Source organism: Molothrus ater, chromosome 11 (assembly GCF_012460135.2).
Source record: "Molothrus ater isolate BHLD 08-10-18 breed brown headed cowbird chromosome 11, BPBGC_Mater_1.1, whole genome shotgun sequence".
In the NCBI taxonomy this organism is placed as follows: Eukaryota; Metazoa; Chordata; class Aves; order Passeriformes; family Icteridae; genus Molothrus; species Molothrus ater.
The window spans coordinates 9046388-9064236 of record NC_050488.2 but is presented as its reverse complement, the minus strand read 5'-3'; the positions used below and the strand labels follow the sequence as shown (position 1 = coordinate 9064236).

General features: G+C 39.7%; 1 protein-coding gene across 25 annotated transcripts in view; it reads right to left on the bottom strand.

Annotated features, from left to right (window-relative positions):
- The window catches only part of SLMAP (sarcolemma associated protein), a 90726-nt gene extending 73139 nt beyond the window's left edge, over window positions 1-17587 (bottom strand). For all 25 annotated transcript variants that reach the window (XM_036391066.2, XM_036391065.1, XM_036391064.1 and 22 more), the window contains exons 1-2: window positions 17517-17587; window positions 16067-17412 (exon numbers count right to left, since the gene is read on the bottom strand). In XM_036391066.2, coding sequence (XP_036246959.1) covers window positions 16067-16264 — 198 coding nt within the window. In that variant the 5' untranslated portion in view covers window positions 16265-17412; window positions 17517-17587. The remainder of the gene's footprint in view (window positions 1-16066; window positions 17413-17516) is intronic.
- Between the last annotated feature and the right edge of the window lie 262 nt (window positions 17588-17849).

Sequence of the window (17849 nt, the reverse complement as noted above, 5' to 3'; positions counted from 1 at the left end):
TTAGTACAAAGTTTTAATAAACTTTAATTAGAATGAGATGCTATCCAAAGCTTGTTTCAAAGGAAAATAGGTTGGGCCACTGGGAATTGGCAGCATTAAGAGCAACACAGTTAAACACAAGTTTAAGAGAAACATGTGTGTCCCTATTTCTTCTTTTAAAATTTTTGGAAAAAGATTTTCTTGTGCAGCCAAGTAGTACACTTGGGTCTTAAGCAAATACTAGGCATATCAAACACAATACATGATGCAGGTTGGTTCAATGTTTCATTGGATTATTACAGCTTTGCACTATTTAATAAAAGAAAAAAATTGAAAAATCCCAAACAAATCTGTGGCACTTCTGTTAGATGAATTTTCAAGTGATTACCAGAAAAAACACTTCACAAGTTTGCCCAACCAGCCTTAAAACAACTAAGATGTTATTGTTCTAACAGAAACAGAACATGAAATTTGTATATAGATCAGCAACAGCTCTCCTGATTGTTTATACACAAATTCATGAGAATTTCCACCGAAATTACAAAACCTAAGAGATATGGGAAGCCAGTAAAGGCAAGGCCCTCTCACACAGAAGTACCCTTCCACATAGCTCTGGTTAGCAGGCAGGAATTTGTCTGTCTAGCACAGGCTTGGACAGAAGTAAGCTAGTCCTTCTCCTACTTATCTCCAAAGCACCTCCTGCCTCTGCTGCCACCTGACAGCAGCTCCTGAGGGCCGAGCAAGCAGCTGTATTTTAGACCCTGTCAATGACAGACTGCAGCAGCAAGTACCGTACACACCACCCCAAGCCTCTGCAGATCTCTTGGCTGCACGGCACTTTCCTTGACTGCACTCACAATTTCCCATCTAGGTTTCCAGGGAAGTGTCAGGAGTCAGCTCCCTGCTTTCTTCTGTCAGTATCTCAAATAGTTTTCATCCCACAAGTTCCCCCATTGACAGCAGGTCTATGCTGGGAGCAGTACCATCTCAGCAATTATGGAACACACCCTGTGCAGGGCACGGCTGCTGTGCTCTTCTCCCTAACACCGCCTCAAGAGTTGCACCACGGGACACCTCCAGCTCTCTCCCTGTTTATATGTTCTGGTTTCTTTTGGAATAGACAAAATACAGACACGTGGTGGAACTGAGTGTGGACCAGTCACCTCCCTGCACGCAACAGCAACACGTGCAAAGCACACAAGGCACTGGAAAAACACCACAGAATATCCTGTACTCCTTCAACATTCAACAAGGTACCTCAAAAACAAAGGGGGGCTAAACTTCTGAGCTTAAAGTATATTATTTAATTCTTAACAACCTCTCATGGTACAAAGTGCATTTTTAGTACATTCACTTGCTTCTCTGTCTCTTAAAAGTAGTTCAATTTAGATAAAATAAACATATGCTCTTAATAAAGGTGCCTAATTTACCTTGTTAGGTTATACTTTTCACATTAAATTCAAAACTGGACAACTTGAGCAGCTTATCTACCCCCTGACTGCACAAACTGGATGGACCTGCCAACCTCCAGACTCAGCATCTGAGTGTCTCCAGACTACCATCCACTCATGCAGTGCCAAGCAGAGCCAATGCAAAGCAGGACACACTATCATCAACCACCACCCAGCAGCTCTCTGCCACCTGTTTCTCAACCTCAGCGTTTCTTAACAGGCACATCAGGAACCTTGCTGTTTTCTTCACTTCCCTTTGAAAGGTTTAGCTTGAAATTAAATACCAGAAACAGCAAACTAGTAAACAAAATTGAGCAAACATCAATAGTTCAGAGTAACAAACCAGAGAAAAATCCCAAGAGAACTCACACAGCTACTATTCTAACAGCAAAAAAGGTAGTATTTTAAACCAACTGAAGTTAAATCTTTATTCCTAACTATTCTATGAATACCTAAATATTTTGAATAAACTAATTTTCAAATATAAACTCAAAATTTCAGAAGGTCCTCCTGGATTTTATCAGTCACCCATATATACAATAACTAATGTGCAAATTATTAACGCATTTTTCACTTATTATTTTAAGAGAAAATTAAGAATCATTTACAGAAAGTAAGTCAATTGACAGCAATATTCCACAATAAATTACAACAGAAGTATTCTTGCAGTGGACTTTTTGATAGAATACAAAACATTTCTTTCTTTGCCAGTTAGACAAGAATAACTATAAAACTTCAGGTAGGATCAAAAGCACATATATGACAAATATTTCCATGCTGCTATTTCAACCAAAACCACTTAGTGAACTCTAATACGGAATGCTCTCATTAACAACTCACAATTAAAAACGGGTAAAGTGCTCAACAGTAAGTGTCTCAAATATGGCAGAGAGACAGCACACTCCTTGCTAAGAACAGTTTTATATAAGGAGCTGAAACTATTTTTCCTAAAATCTTTCATGGAAGATGACCCATCTTCCAACTACACAACTAGTTCAATAAAAAAAAGAAAAAAAAAATCTATCTGCTCTGGAGATACTTTACTTCACTACAAATACAGCTCCTTACAACTGCCATTCCTGCACTGCTCATAACAATGGCTCTTTTCAACATGCTAAGAATATTTCAATAGAACCTGAGAGAAGTAAGCATTTTTTAAAAATTAAATATTCAAACAGCATAACACAGAAAATCACCAATAAAAAGCTTTGTTACCTTAAATGATAATTGTAATGTTTCTGATCATTTTTTCATAGCGCAGAACTCTGCTCTTTGGGCACTGTGCCTAATGGTACAAGTACATTTAAAAAGGAGAAGTAGCAATACATGTTTCCTGTTGGTTTTTCTTTTTTTTTTTTTTTTTTATAAAAAGGGCAACTTGCAATCTAGAGTGTGCAACTGTGACTTCAATTCCTTCAATTGCTCTTCAGTTTCAATATTCCCTTCTGCATCACTTGATTCACTTGTAACACTGATCCACTTGTCTCTATCCATCCCTGTAGAATTTCCCATGCAGACTCCCTGGTATCTTCAGTGCTCTTCTCACCCGACTGTCTATCCCCAGCATAGCCTCAGAGCTGGTACAAAGTTCACCTCACCAGTTCTCCAAACTGACCACACAGATGTGCTTCCTGTCCTCACAGCACCTGAGCACCACCCTCCATGGCTACCAGCTCAAACCACAGAAAGTGACCTGAGAACTGGTTGTTTGTATTTAGAAAGAATGAGAAAGAGAAGCAGAAAAGTTTCTTCCAGCGTTTCCTCTTTCCCCTGATTTCCCTCTGTCCAGCCCCTAAACTGACTCATGCCTGGCTGCTCCATCACCACATGTACTCAAAGCCTCGTGGACATGAGAGGAAGGCAAGGCACATGAAGCTGGAATTTTACCACTGGGGTTTGCACTTTGCAGGAAGATACAGGAAGAGGAAGGCAGCAGTTGGGATTACTTAGAGACTTGAGTGGGGAGGCATTGTAAAAAATAGGTAACTCTTAAAAATCTGCAATTCTTTTCATCCCAAAGACCAAAGGAAGACAGCACTGACATTACAGAGGACAGACAAGAGAGCTGAAATCTCATTTTAGTTATTTTAAGAGTGGCTCAGGTGTGAGAATCAACATGTTCAGGATAGGACGAATGATGGATCAGTTATGCAGAAGAGCTCACCGGGCATCTGACAACTGGTTTAGAAATATTCAGTGTACCCATAACCTTTTCTGCCATAGATTTGTTCTTTTTTCTTCAGTTTTGTCAAATACTTTCCTAAGAACAGTATTTTGCAGAACATTTTGTTTTTCACCTTCTCAACCAGAAAAAATAAAGGGAAATTTAATTCCAACCTGAAGTATCATATTTTCTAATGGTAATATACATACATTAAAAATGAAAGGAAGTTACTACCCAGCATTTGACAAAAACACAATACAGAAAGGAACTCCCTGCTACAGAGGCTTTAGGCCTCGAGAGGATCAGCTATTTGAAAGATGAAACACCCTACTCTGATGTTGAGGTTCACTGTGCCTCAAGAGGATCAGCTATTTGAAACAAGCAACACCCTCCTCTGATGTGGGGTTCACTGTGCTTTTTTGCTGCCTATTCTTCCATTTCACTATTCCTGTTCAATTAGATTACTGCCCTAATGGTGGCAAGAGCATCATGCTCTAAATGAGTGTTACCACCAACATTTTCAGAAACATGTAGGTTCAGTGACCTTGGATTTTCTAAAATTCATTTTCACTGCACAGTGTAAGCTGACAAGATTTTGCTCTGTGCTATTTGCTTTAGTTGTTCTGTCAAAGGTACTAGAAAGCATGGAGGAACACAAATTGATAGTGAAAAAAGTACCTTCTGAATTGGAACAAAATCCTGTAAAAGAGTAGAACTGAAACAGAAAAGCAAGAGTTCTCTCTGAATTGCAGCTCCGAGTTTTGCAGCAAATAACAAAGACTCTATATTCCACCACAGTTTTCAAAACGCAATTTCTCATTAGCATCGTGGGAAGATGCAAGTCATGCAGGCTTTCTGCTATGGGGCATCTTTAACAGCTCTACCCAAGCAGAAAAAACCTGTTAACACCTTTATAAAGAACAGTCATCCATGCCTATTCTCTAGAACCTAAAGCCCTAATACTTGAAAAAAACTAAACAACTCAAGTTATTTAAATGATAATGTTCTCAAAACTTGTAAGTTTGGCTTCATACACTGCTAGCATGTTAAACAAGTATGTAAATTATCATAATTCAGACATTTAAATGATAATACCCTTACTCTGCCTCAAGTGCAGGCAGGTATCTAAGTGTCTTACAGTGTAACAAGCCACATTTAACTGAATTCACCACTTGTGATTATATAAAATAAATATACAAGACATTCCTGTCATCATAATCCTTCTTCAAGCAAGGTCACAGAGCTCTTTCCAAAGGCTTGTTTATCAAAGCAGATAAACTTTCTTTCTCCTCCCTCTTTTAAGATTCCAGCAAACAACGCTCATACTTCAAAGGCTGCATGAAAAAGGCAAGTATAGCTCCTACTCTTTCAAATGCTCACAAATACAATACATGAGGGAAATAAGGAGCTCACCCCACCAGCCCAAGTCTACACAGCATATGGACAAGCCAAAAGAACCCTGCTAGGATGGCCTCAGACCTGCACACGGACACAACTGATAAAAATGCACTCCTGTTTGAGCAAATGTGGTGTACCTAACACCTCTGTGATTGTGTAGTCATTTATTGCTGGTGTGCTTTTCTTCCACTGAAATGGGACATTTCACCAAGAATTATTAAAAGCATTGACAGAAATTCTTCTGCTTTGGAATATAGTAACAATAACTACTACTATTACTACTATGCTAGTACTTAATGAGCAAAATGAATTAAAAAACACCAAGAAAGGAACAATGATGGGGGGAAAAACCCCAAACAACTGGAAGATGCCCCATCCCTGGAACTGTTCAAGGCCAGGCTGGCTGGCACTCTGAGCACCCTGGTCTAGTGGGAGGTGTCCCTGCCCATGGCAAGGGTGTTGGCATTAGATGATCTTTAAGGTCCCTCCCAGCCCAAACCATTCTGTGACTCTCTGATCAGTAGCAGGTTGGTCCTGTCCATTCACTCTATCATCTCTAGCTTTATGGAAAGGAAACCCCAGAGCAGGAGTTATATGGGTCAAAAATAACAAAAAAGACTGAATTGACCCATTTTTCATATTTGATTCAGTATACTCAGTAAAGTCCTTTTCCATGTCCTAGCAATTATACTGTCACTGCTAATATTAAAGAAAAAAAAAAGTTGGCCCCTTCCTGTGTTCCAAAATATTTGTTTTTCTTGTGACTTTTTCACCACGTTTTTTGTAAATTCAAGCAGAACTCTCCAAATGTCATAACTTGTTTTCAGATAGAAGAGACTATACCTAGAAAGCTGATTTGCCTCTTTTCTTCTTTTCTATGTCACCACTATCTCACCATTAAATAAAAATACTAAACATAATTTTATATATTAAATATAACCAGTTTTGAAATAAAAATGCATGTTAACTGTGCCTGTAAACACAATTAAACTTCAAGGTTAAAACATTTTCTGTCCATATATGATCACAAATTCACATTTTAAAATCCTTCCACTACAACTGTCCCATGAAAAAGAATATTTGGGACACCTCAGCATGAGTGTAGCAGTTGAAAAAAATTACCTCTTCCAAATGTCTACAAGTATAACCAAGCACTTATTATTTCTTAAATCCTTCTACTATCTGAAAAGTTTTGGTCTGAACAAGACAGAATAGTCTGCACTGAGCTTTGCTCACCTGCATAATAACTGTCTGAAGCAATATTGAAAGCAGAATGGTATGTTAAACCATTCTAGATTTGAGGCATAGCACCAGCAAGCAGATCCAGCCACTGAAATCATGTTGCAAGATTACAGGTACCCTAACATTAGACTCCAAACTCCATCTTCATAAAAGGCTTTAAAGGATATTACAAAGCAATTATTTACAAAACACCAATTATAAACCAAAATGCATACAGCAAGTAAAAACCATAACACACATCAAAGAGATTACAAGTTACAGATCCCAAAATAAAGAGTAATAGTCATGAAGATCCTTTAGTATTAGTTTATAAAACAGAATATCATCTAAAATTTATCCAGCAATACTTATCCTGGGAAGGCTCAACATTAAGCTGCATGGGAAAGGAAGGAAAATGAGCACACTTACATTTGATAACCAGAGGAGACCAAAAAAACCCCTCTTACCTGCACATCTGCATACAAAATTATTCAACTGCAGGCACATTGACACTGACCTGTGAAGCAGGCAAAATCCCAGGAGAGGGTGACCTAAGGAGGCCCCAGGAATGCAATCTGGATGTCCCAGAGCGGCTCAGAGAAAGGACAGCAATGTTTTGCTAACCTAACCCTTCCCAAGCCCACTTCTGGAACATGGGGTCAGGGAAGGTCAATCTGCAGCTAAAATGTAGATCTGCATTCAATTGATCAGGAAGCAATATGCTGCCACAGGATGGATGTACAATCTGTGCTGGTCTCAGTCAGGGAGGCAGCATGTGTACAGAGATTCAGGATCAAAACATGCACTTTGAAAGGAAGGCTGTCCTTGTGTGCTGATGCAATGCATTTGTTCAGGTACAAAAACTCCAGAAACATTTTCTTCTCTGTTTATGTGCAAGTTAGAAGTTATCTAAACACAGCACACATACTCTTTTAACTTTCTAATTAAGAGTCATTCATAAATGTAACCAAAGATCAGAATGACGCCATGGGTAAAGAGCATTCAAATAGACTTAGAACATCCACCTGCCTTTCTGTGTTATAGGTAACATATTATTAATATAAACAGCAGCCTATCACTTATTCCCTTAATTACATAGGAAGGGCTCTGTTCATAGACCAAATCACTGGCCTTCACTGTAGCTGACAATATTTATATAACTACCAAAGCTCTGCTTAAGTGGCACAACCAGCAGCTTGACCTAACATCGAATAGCTACAGAGATTGCAAAAACAAATATACCCCTTCCATGACAATTTGTATTCCTGGCTCTCTCTTACAAGTGCTGGAATATGCAGTCTACAAAAGGTCCTTAAAGGGGAAGACCAAAAGAAAATAATTTCCCCTTTGAGTTGTTAAAAAGGAAGTAGTGGTTGACAGCTATAAGTGAAAGTGTTGTATTATTTCCACCCTTATGGAATTAGGAACATTCGTATGTCATTCATTTAGTGCTTCTTTTCCTCCAGAAATGCTTTTAAAATTTACCTGACACATTTTGGTACTAATTTTAAGTTACACTACACAAGAAGTACTCCAGGTAAGCATAATACTAAATTTAACTATACATACATACACTGGAAGTTACAAACAACACTTAAGAGAACAGCAACACAGGCTAATCTACCAGCTAATACGCCTGCCACTGACCTCAGAAGCTTATTTCCTGTAGGGATTAATTCTGTACACAAAATTCTCTACAAAGTCCACAAGCAACCTCAACTCATTAGACCTGCTGTGGACCAGCAGATGGGACTGGACAATCTCCTGAGGTACACACCAACCTTACTTATCCTCTGCCAGTTCATCCATGTCATGTAGGATTTGCTGCCCTTGTTCACAGTATTGTAACCTCACTCAAAGCAGATACCACCCTATTTAATGACCTAAAGTTCTGGAATCCATACAAACAAAAGGAACTTCATCAAACTTATTCTTTGTCCCTTAAAAGTATGTGTTAATATTGACATAACCTTAAAAATTCCTCTGGCATCCAGCAAGAGGAATCCCTGTAATGATAAGAACACAACAAGGAGTTACCTACAGAGATCACAGACCTGCAAAAATAACCTGGTTGCAGAATGGATTCTTTCACAATCAGATATAAAAAACAAAGCTTATTTTTTTAAATAACCGAGTTCAAAACATGACGAATTACAAATAATTCATTATCCTGAAAGCTTTCAGATTCTTCAAGCACCTGGAAACAGTAGGCAAAAGTGCAAAACCCAGCAATGGCAGAATAAAATCACAAGTAATACTACAGGAACTGATTTGCAATTCTATTGCCCATAAGTTCTGGCATAACTATCACAGCTAACAACGAAAAAAAGGAGACAATGACAGTTAATTGTGCCACGAGTTACTGGGAAAGGTCACCAGGATATTAAAAGGCAAAAAGGCAGGCAGGCTAAATGCTCAGCTTTGCAGAACCAAGAGATCTGGCTTCTAACCTATATAATTAAGCATTACACTTCAAGAAAACCAATTTAAAAAAAAAAAACAAAAACAAAAAACCAGAAAGGGAGGCATAATCATTAAACTCTGCTGGAGTGGAGTTAAACAAACAAAAAAACCACTTACAGAACATTGATACTATGGCAAAGATTAAGTTTTAAACAAATCAAGGTTTAAACTTCAGCTCACTCCACTTCCAAAAAAGGAACAACTCTGGAAAAGTTCCATTTAAGAGCAAAAACTTCCGTATCAGATAAGACTAATGACATATGCAGATAGCAGCAGCCAGTACCAAATGTCTTCAAAAGAACTTGCTGTACAAATATCTATCTGGCCCATTACAGAGCTTTTCATTCTGGATTTGAAACATAACATTTCTATTCCTTCCTTTAAAAAGGGTATTACTCAATACATGGTTACATGCAGCCATGACTTTTCCATCTTAAGCTCTTGCATTTATTTTATTTTTATGGAAGAAATACTACAAGTGTAATTATGAGAATATGCAGCACTAGTAAGTTAATTCTTATGTTTCTATTCAATACTATCTTAACACAGGAGCAAAAGATCACCCTTCTGTTCTTATATAGGTTTTATTCCTATATGAGACATTGTATGCTTTCTGTATTGAAGACTTTCTGTAAAAAATATTTTCAACACATTTGAATTATCATGTGAAAACTAAAACTAAAGATATTCCTACTTGGGAAAAACTTACTTTAACATAACACAATGCTGTCACTATTTTTTGTATTTATTTACAAGTTCTCAAATTTTACACTATTAGGACACTTGCAATTGAGCCCATGTAACTGTCAATTCTTTCCAATGGTTGGTTAATGTTTTATAACCTAGAAGTTCTATGAATAACATATATTTCCCTTCACTACACACCACAGTTCAACTATCAATACTGTAATGTTCCTTAGCTCTGCAAGGATCTTATAAATTCCTCATGCCCTAAACTACTCTTGACTAATCCCTGAACTTTTTATGTTTATTTTTTACTAAAGTAAAGAAAGGGAAAGAAAAGGTCAAACTCCTGCTAGCATTTTCTGTGTTTTTCCACTCAACTACAGTGCTACTACAGGATTTTGGACTTTCTATTATAAGCCTGCTGGAAGTTCATAATTTATTTATACTTTCTCAAGACTGAAATAAACTCTAAGGCATTGCTCAATCACACACAAGTCTGGTACAACACAACAGAAAAATTGTATCCAATTAATTGTTTGGCTCCAGCACAATGATTTTCCTTTTCAAGGAGGAAACTCTTCTGGGCCTCTGGCAGAGAGATATGTCCTCTTGCAAGATGGGTATAGTCCAACCCATCTCTCTGCCTGATGTCCCCACTCCTAGAGCAGACTGAGAAAACACTTGTCTATATTCAACAAAAATGTGACAATGCTGAGCCTTTTTCCAAAAATTCTGCCACAAGCAGAAACGTTTCTGGAAAGACAGACAAGTTGGGAAAATTAATAAATGGTCACAGCAAGATCTAACAAAATTCAGAGCTCTTGGATAATCCAAACTCTCTGCAAGTGAACATTAACAGGAAGCAAGTATTGATGTGATTCAAAAGAAAATCCAGAGACAACAAATAGTCATATAATTTAGTAGCAATAGAGTGTAAAATTGGTAGCTGTAGGAATGGAGACAGATTTCTTGCTTCCTTTTGACCGTCCTGGTTCCAGAAACACTCATCATTTTCACTTTATGTTATCTATTAAAAGAAATTACAAAATCCAAAATGCAACAAAACAGCTGAGTATGTATCGACACATTTTGCAGAATTCTAGCTAGATCAGACTCAAATCAATACAACCAAAGTAGCACAGTGACACAGACACTCCTCACCCACATGGCCCTTTACAGCATACATAAATTCAATTACTTTCATTAGATAAATAAGCAAATGAGGCTGTAACATTAAGAAAAATGAGAAGATAAAGCCAAATCAAAGTATTTCTCCAGTGCCATGTAAATCCACCTGCAAATGATCACTGGATTACCCTACCAACATATAAAAAAGTAAAAATCCATAACAACTTTATATAATAAAAATGTAGGGAAACAAGGTTTTGCATTTATAAGCCTGGGACCAGGAGCAAACCCAAACCATCCCATAAGAGATCTAAGGAAAACACATTTATTGGCCTTCATTCCAGCTAAGTAACCTGATTCATTTGAGGTTTGTAAAAATTCATTGCAAATACAAAAGGGATTTTTGTTTGTTTTTAAAGCCTAATCAATGTGTTGGTGTTCCTGGCTCAGGATAGATGCAGCATGACTGCAATGGCTCAGCTCCAAGAATTACAGTATTAACTCTGCAGCAGTGGCTCTAGATGGTATCTCTGCAGGGAAATCCTTGTCAGCATTGCCTTACCTCTACTATAAATGGCTGCCTGCACTCCTACACCAGCTCCCAAAACCATGGGGCTGAACTTGGTCAAAAGCAAGAGCTCCCTACCCCATCCTATCCTCATGATCATATCAGTATAAAATTGGGTGGTTCATTCAGGGTGAAAAGCACTTACATAAAAATATTAACAGGTGTATGTGAGGGCTGCCTGCCATCACCCTCTTACCAGAAGCACCTAAGCACTGGAGTTTCACCTTAGTGCATTACAGCAAATCCCTGGTCAGTCCCCCAGGGCACTTGGAAATATTCAATGTTTTGAAGACAGTGTCTCCACTGCAGACTGTAAGCATACAGCAACATCAAGAGTACTGAAAAATAAAACATCTGCTCATCTCTGGGACCACAATCCTAACAGAAAGTCAAGAAGATATAATAGAGGAAAAAACAAATAACAGACATGGTATCTATCAAAATAAATGCTACTGATAGATGGGAAAATAAACATACCTTACATAGATCAGCACTAAATAGGCCAGAGTATCACACAGGATTCTCTACTGGAAGCAGCAGGAAAAAAAACTTCCCACCAAAACCCTGCAATTCCAAATACCATTCTTCATATCCCACTTAGTTTTTTAAGACAAATTTACTAAAATACTTCCGAACAAACAGAACATCCAAAGCAAATGTTCTGTGCTTTTCTGAATCATGCCAAGTTCTTGATATCCACAAAACATTTTATGTAATGTTAAGTGAGTAACGTATTTCCTCTTTACTAATTTTGTTTGCTTTCTTTCATATCAATTTACTTAACTGCCTAGTACAATACAGCAAAAAAAGACCATCTAATCTCAGCTCCTGTTTGTCAATGTATTTCTTGCATTAGTGGTCCAAAATTAAATGCAGAATGCTAGATAGGGTCCAATAAGCTGCAAGGGGTTCTTCCTTTCCAAGTGCAGCCCCGCGTTTGTCCTGAGGCCCCTGCCTGCCCGTTCAGCAGCACAGCAGGTCTGTGATGGGGGCAGCCCTGCCCTTGAGCAGATCAACTCAGCCCCACCACAGCAACACTCCCGGGCTTGGGCTCATCCCAAACAGACCAGAGGAAACTGCACTGTGTCCTTCAGATCACGCTAAACTGGCTGTGCCTTTGGGCTTTGGGCTGGCTGCTTTGAGTTGTTGGGGTTTGGTATGATTGGTTGGGTTTGGGTTTTCCTCCTGGATTTTGGGGGGGGCAGAATCTGTTTTGTATTTGTTTTTTTTTAAGTTCTTTGCAGTACTTTTACCACACGTATTTTAAGTCTAGAAGCCATAATGCACAGCTTTAATGAATTTCATTTACTATTACGGGGACCATGGATTTCAATATACTACTTAGCATTTCCATCACCAAGATATGAATGTGCTCAATTCAATTCATATCCACTCTGATTTAATGAAAACAATAGCATTATTTACCATTAACACATCAACTTGTGCCTACACTTTTTTTTTCAGTTATTAAAAATGACCAGTTCTTTAGGGTGCTTTTAATCTAAGAAAATACTTCATTTTTCACAGTTTCTCAGAGCCTTTGGTAAACTGTGGCAATGAATTCCCTATAAGAGGTACTTTTAATAGCAGCTCACAACAACGTCAGGGAGTGAATAATTCCAGATTTTGAAAGCCTGGATATCTGTTTGGAAGCTTCAGGTTTCTACTAAAAGCTTCTACATCTGTCAGAAGCATTTCAGCCTGGAAGTCACATACAAATTCTCAAAGGTCTTCCACTTGCTTATTTTTAGAAATGAAAACAAAACCCATAAAAACAAGTTTAAGATTATTTCAGTTACACTATTTTAAAGGGTTTCTTCTCAAATGCAGTGATTTGAGCTGAACACATTTAGATTTTCTGAAGTATAGCCCACTTTTTCTTTTGCTTTGATTCACACTTTTTGGAACACTCCATGTTGAGCATAGCATCTACTTCCTACGTATCTAGTGAGTCACTTTTTCAGGCACCTCTAAAAAAACCCAGATTCATTAACTTGCAATTACTAAAAAAAAAAATAAAACCAAAATGAATTCTAATTATAATATTCTAATGTTATCACTTCATAATCCACTAGTTAACTAGGAGTTATTATGCTGTATCTACAAACACAGGAAGGAAGAGGCATTGCACCAGTTATCTTCAAAAATATTACTATGTACAGAAAAAGTCTAAGTACAGATAATCCAACCACCATCTCCTTCCACCTTTATCATACACATATTTAGGCTCACATACTATGTTTAAAATATTTTAAAAAGCAAATCCAGCTTTAAGTACATTCTTTTAACTGCTATGTACTGGTGATCTTGAAAACTCACTCTATTTTCAACCTTAATAATGCTGGTGTTACATAGACATTATCTCCCTGGGCTAATAACTTTTTCCATGCATAATTAAAATGCCTTTATACAAAATAAACATTCACATCTTTCAATTGTAAGTAACATGTTATCTTCAGCTTGGTCTACTTATGCAACATATTTCAGCTTATACCTTCCTCTGCCTTAGGAAAAAAATTGTGTATTACTTTCCTTGACATAGCTTACTAATGCTCCCTCTCTTCAGGTTCTACCTCTATTTACAGATAATACTGACAAAATTGTTTACTATATAGTAAACAGGATCACTCACATGATTCACTAAACAAAATAAAACTCCAAGCCCCCATGAAAAAAAGAAAAAAGTAATAAAGTGTAACTGAAAGGCAGCTCAAGAAGCAACAGAGCCTGGACTGAGTGACTGGTAATGCCCGAAACTGGTATTGCCAAAGTCCACAACTTATGAAACTGTAGTCCCAGATCATTAACAAACTATTTTGAAATAGCTGAAGGTTTTTCTCATTATTAAATGAACATTTGAAGGTCTTTTACCTTTCAAAAAATCCAGAATTGATGAATGTCCTATATATAAGATTCTAAGAAATGTTTACAAATACTGTGACAAAGAGAATTTGTGCAGGTTTAAATATAGGTCATTGATAGGATAATGACAATTTCCTAAATGAGATGTGCTTATTAGCAGTTATGTAAACAATGATAATAGATGTTGCTGCACGTATATGTTCTGGCCTCGTTTTCTTTGCACTTTGAAAGCACTACAGAATTTTTTTAAGAAGTTCTTGTGATTCAAGATCAAGCCTTATTTATCAGTATCTTCTAACTACCTTTTCACAACAGCATTTGATACCTGTTATCACTAATGGTGCATTTCCCCCACCCCACCGTCTCACAATTTACCATTCCAATACTCAACCAGATCAAAAGCCAGTCCATACAGCCAACAAACAAGCACAAAATCTGAAATAGAACATGCAATAGGAGTGGATTCCAGGGCATGATCACAAACCCATTCTTTAGCTGTTTACTATGGCTACAGATGCCCACCTTGGCAATTTTCACCAGACCTCTGTCATATCTTCACATGACGTTATCTCAAGAACTATCAAATACAATTCTTTTAATTACTACTAATAAGTTGCTATTTTTAAACAGATAAATGAGTAAGCATGCAAATTTTTTACCTATATTAGAGAAGCCAAAGCTAACTGAAATTTAAAAACAAACAAAAATCCTCATAGCTGATGGTTTTTGAAGCTTGTCTATCAATTAGTAGACTTGCTCAACACTCAGTGCTTTCTCAAATTAACCATCTTGAAAATGACAAATCATATTTGTAACCATAATAGAGCACATGGGGGTCTTAAAGTCTTTGTAAGTCATAAGAAATGTTGATAAAAAGCTATGTGCATAATGCTTTCTAATTTAAAAACAGCACAATAAATTGGAACATTTTACTTTGTTGAATCAAACAAGAAAGGTTAAAGACTACACTGAAAGTATTTCAAGCACTTAAGTTTTCTAGAATCCAAGAATGCACATCACATACACAATAGAGCTAAGCAAGATGCTTAGTGAAATGTTTAATACAGATAGCAGTTTGCACAATTACCTGCAGGTAACTTGAAAGCCATAACCCAGCCTTAAGAAATTAAATGCTTGTCTTGTCCCATCATGTCCAAGTATTGCATAATACAGGATAGGTAACAATGGAAGGTTTAAGAACTTTGACTGCCTTGTACTGCTCCTCATGCTGTGTCATACTACTGAAAAAATCTGCATGAGTTACAGACCATGTTCTTCTTAAAATCCAGAGCTACACTGACTGCATTTCATAGAAGAACTTGGTGTGAAGCTAAAAAGCAGCTGACTTAGAACACGTTAAGTTCTAGAGCATTACATCAATAGAGTTCAAAAAAGAATACAGTGCTGAGCAACTGCAGTCCGCCCTTTGTTAATTTTTCGCTGGATATTTAAAATTAACTTGACAGTCATTAAGTAAAACAACTTTACTTGTCCCAGTTCAATCCCTAGTGGACAAAACATGCACTACAGGACCCCTCAATTTTGCTTAACAAGACTGCCAGACTTGAGAGAGGAACAGTTAGAACACAGGATGTATTTTAAAACCATTTTCACTAACAATAAGACTATATCATGAATGCCACCCATTACACTCCTGTTGTCAGTAATAAGCCTCCTACGAGAGCCTAACAAAATACTCCACAAAATTTCAAAAGAACAAGTAGGAAGAGTGCCAAACAAGAACAGTATCTTTTTAAAATCAATTTTTCAACGCTCCTCACAATCAATTTTCACACACTGATAAAACAGTAATTTCTCTACATTTGAAAAAAATACTATTACACCACTATATCGATACAACGTGCTTTCACATTCACACCTCGTCTCACCTCAAAATCACCCATTTCCAGTAATAAATAAGACACATGCAAGCCTTTCAACTACCCTTTTCAAATGTTAGTTTCGTATACTTTTCATAATATTCAAAGAAATTACCAACTTACCTGGAAAGTTACCACTTTATCACAAATCTCACTCCTGCCCTACGCAACCACATTTATGACAGCAAAACCAGAGTGATCCACAATCTACAGGGACTTGCTAAAACATATGTGCAGTTTCAGTGTTTTCACATGAACATCCTACCTTGCCTGTCTTGTGATCAAACCAGACCAGAGCATGGTTCCTGGAGAGCACCTTGCAGTCAAAGGTGGCATTGTTCTGGGCTGGCCGGCAGCGAGCCACCGAGCGGCCGATCTTGACAGGCTCGTCCAGGTAGACATGACGCTCCTGAAACGGGTGGGAGTTCGGGCGGCAAGTGAAGATGGCCAAGGCTGAAGGCATCGAGGACAGATTGTGGTTGCCACACCAACCAGAGATGAAGAGAGCCTCTTCTGATGCAGACTGTCCTCCGCAATTTTAAAAACACCTCCACAGCAACTTTATATTAAAGCAGGACAAATATTATCATGAGAGGCCTAACAACTCATTGTTTCAGTGTGTAAACTAATTCTGGCAATAATCCAGTGAAAAAGTCCCATTATGTCTTTTAATAATATCAGCAGTGGCCCAAAAAAAGTCTAAAACGTACAACTTTCAATCCATCCTCCTCTGGAAGAATAGGAAAAAGCATCTGATTCCTTCAGAGAGAAGCAAAGGCCCCGTGAAAGAAGGATACAATGTCTTAAATCCAAGTAGATGAGTCATACAAGTACTTTTGTTTGTAACCTCAACTGCCTTCTTCCCCCCCCCTTCCGTAAACAACACTGACCAAAAGTCTGACCAATGCAACATGGAAGCAAGGAAAGGTTTATGGAAGGGGGATGAAGGAGAAAGATTAGCGTCCTCACACACACGGCACAGATCAGGAACTGGAAGGCGAATACAAAGCCCTCGTTCCACAACAGGGACCTAATGGTTCACCCAGCAATCCGCATTTCACCATCTTCGTGTGATAAACCCCAGCAGAATAGGTGGTCCTCGATATAGGATGGAGTGCGAGAGCTACACTGTTTTTCTCCCTTACACCAGATAAAGCTGAACTGCTCTACAGCTTCTGGGAGCCGCTCAGATAAGGAACTTGATAAGGCATGGAGAGGCTCCCAACTCGCCTTCTCCCGGGGACAAACCAGCGCGTGGGCAGGGTTCTCGGGGCCGGCCCTGACAGGTCGCTCCCCGGCGGTGGCTCCGGCCGGCGGCGGGGTCGTTGTGCGTCCCTCGGCGGCGGCTCCGCAGGGCCGGGCAGCGGGGGCTGCCCCGGGAAGTGCTCGCCAGGAGCCCCCGGCGCGGGGCGCGGCGGCGGCGGCTCCGCTCAGCCTCTCCGCAGGTGACTGCGCATGAGGCGGGCCCGCTGCGCACCCCCGCGCTCTCCGCCCGCCCAGTGCGGCTCCGCTGCCCCGGCGGCGGGAGAGGCCTGGCGGCCGGGCCCGGGCGCTCCCGCTCGGTCGCTTTGCCGCTCAGGAGGCCACCGGCCGCGGGAAGTTTCCTCCAACCTGCGGGGGCCAAAACAAACCGGGTCAGGCGCCTCCCTCGGCGCGTCCCCCCGCGTCTCCTCGACCCCGCGGGCGGCACGGGACGCGCCCCGCTCCCCCCTTACCTTGCGCGCAGCCGCCGCCATAGCGCCTGGAGCCCTTCCCGGTGTGGCCGCGGCGGCGGGGCCGGGCCGGGGCGGAGCCGGGGGCGGGCAGCGTGCGCACCGGCTGGCCTCGCGCATGCGCCTTGCGCACGGTGAGGCTGCGGCACGGGCGGGTCACGCCCCGCTCCGGGCGCGCGGGAGGGGGCGCGGCTGGGCCGCGAGGGGTGAGGGGACGGGGGTCGGTGCTCACCCGGAGGGGCACGGCTGGGACGTGCTAGCACGGGGCAGGTATCTGAGGTGAGTGAGCCCCGGCCCCGGGCTGTCGCTTTGCCTTCGCTGTTCTCAGCTCTGGGA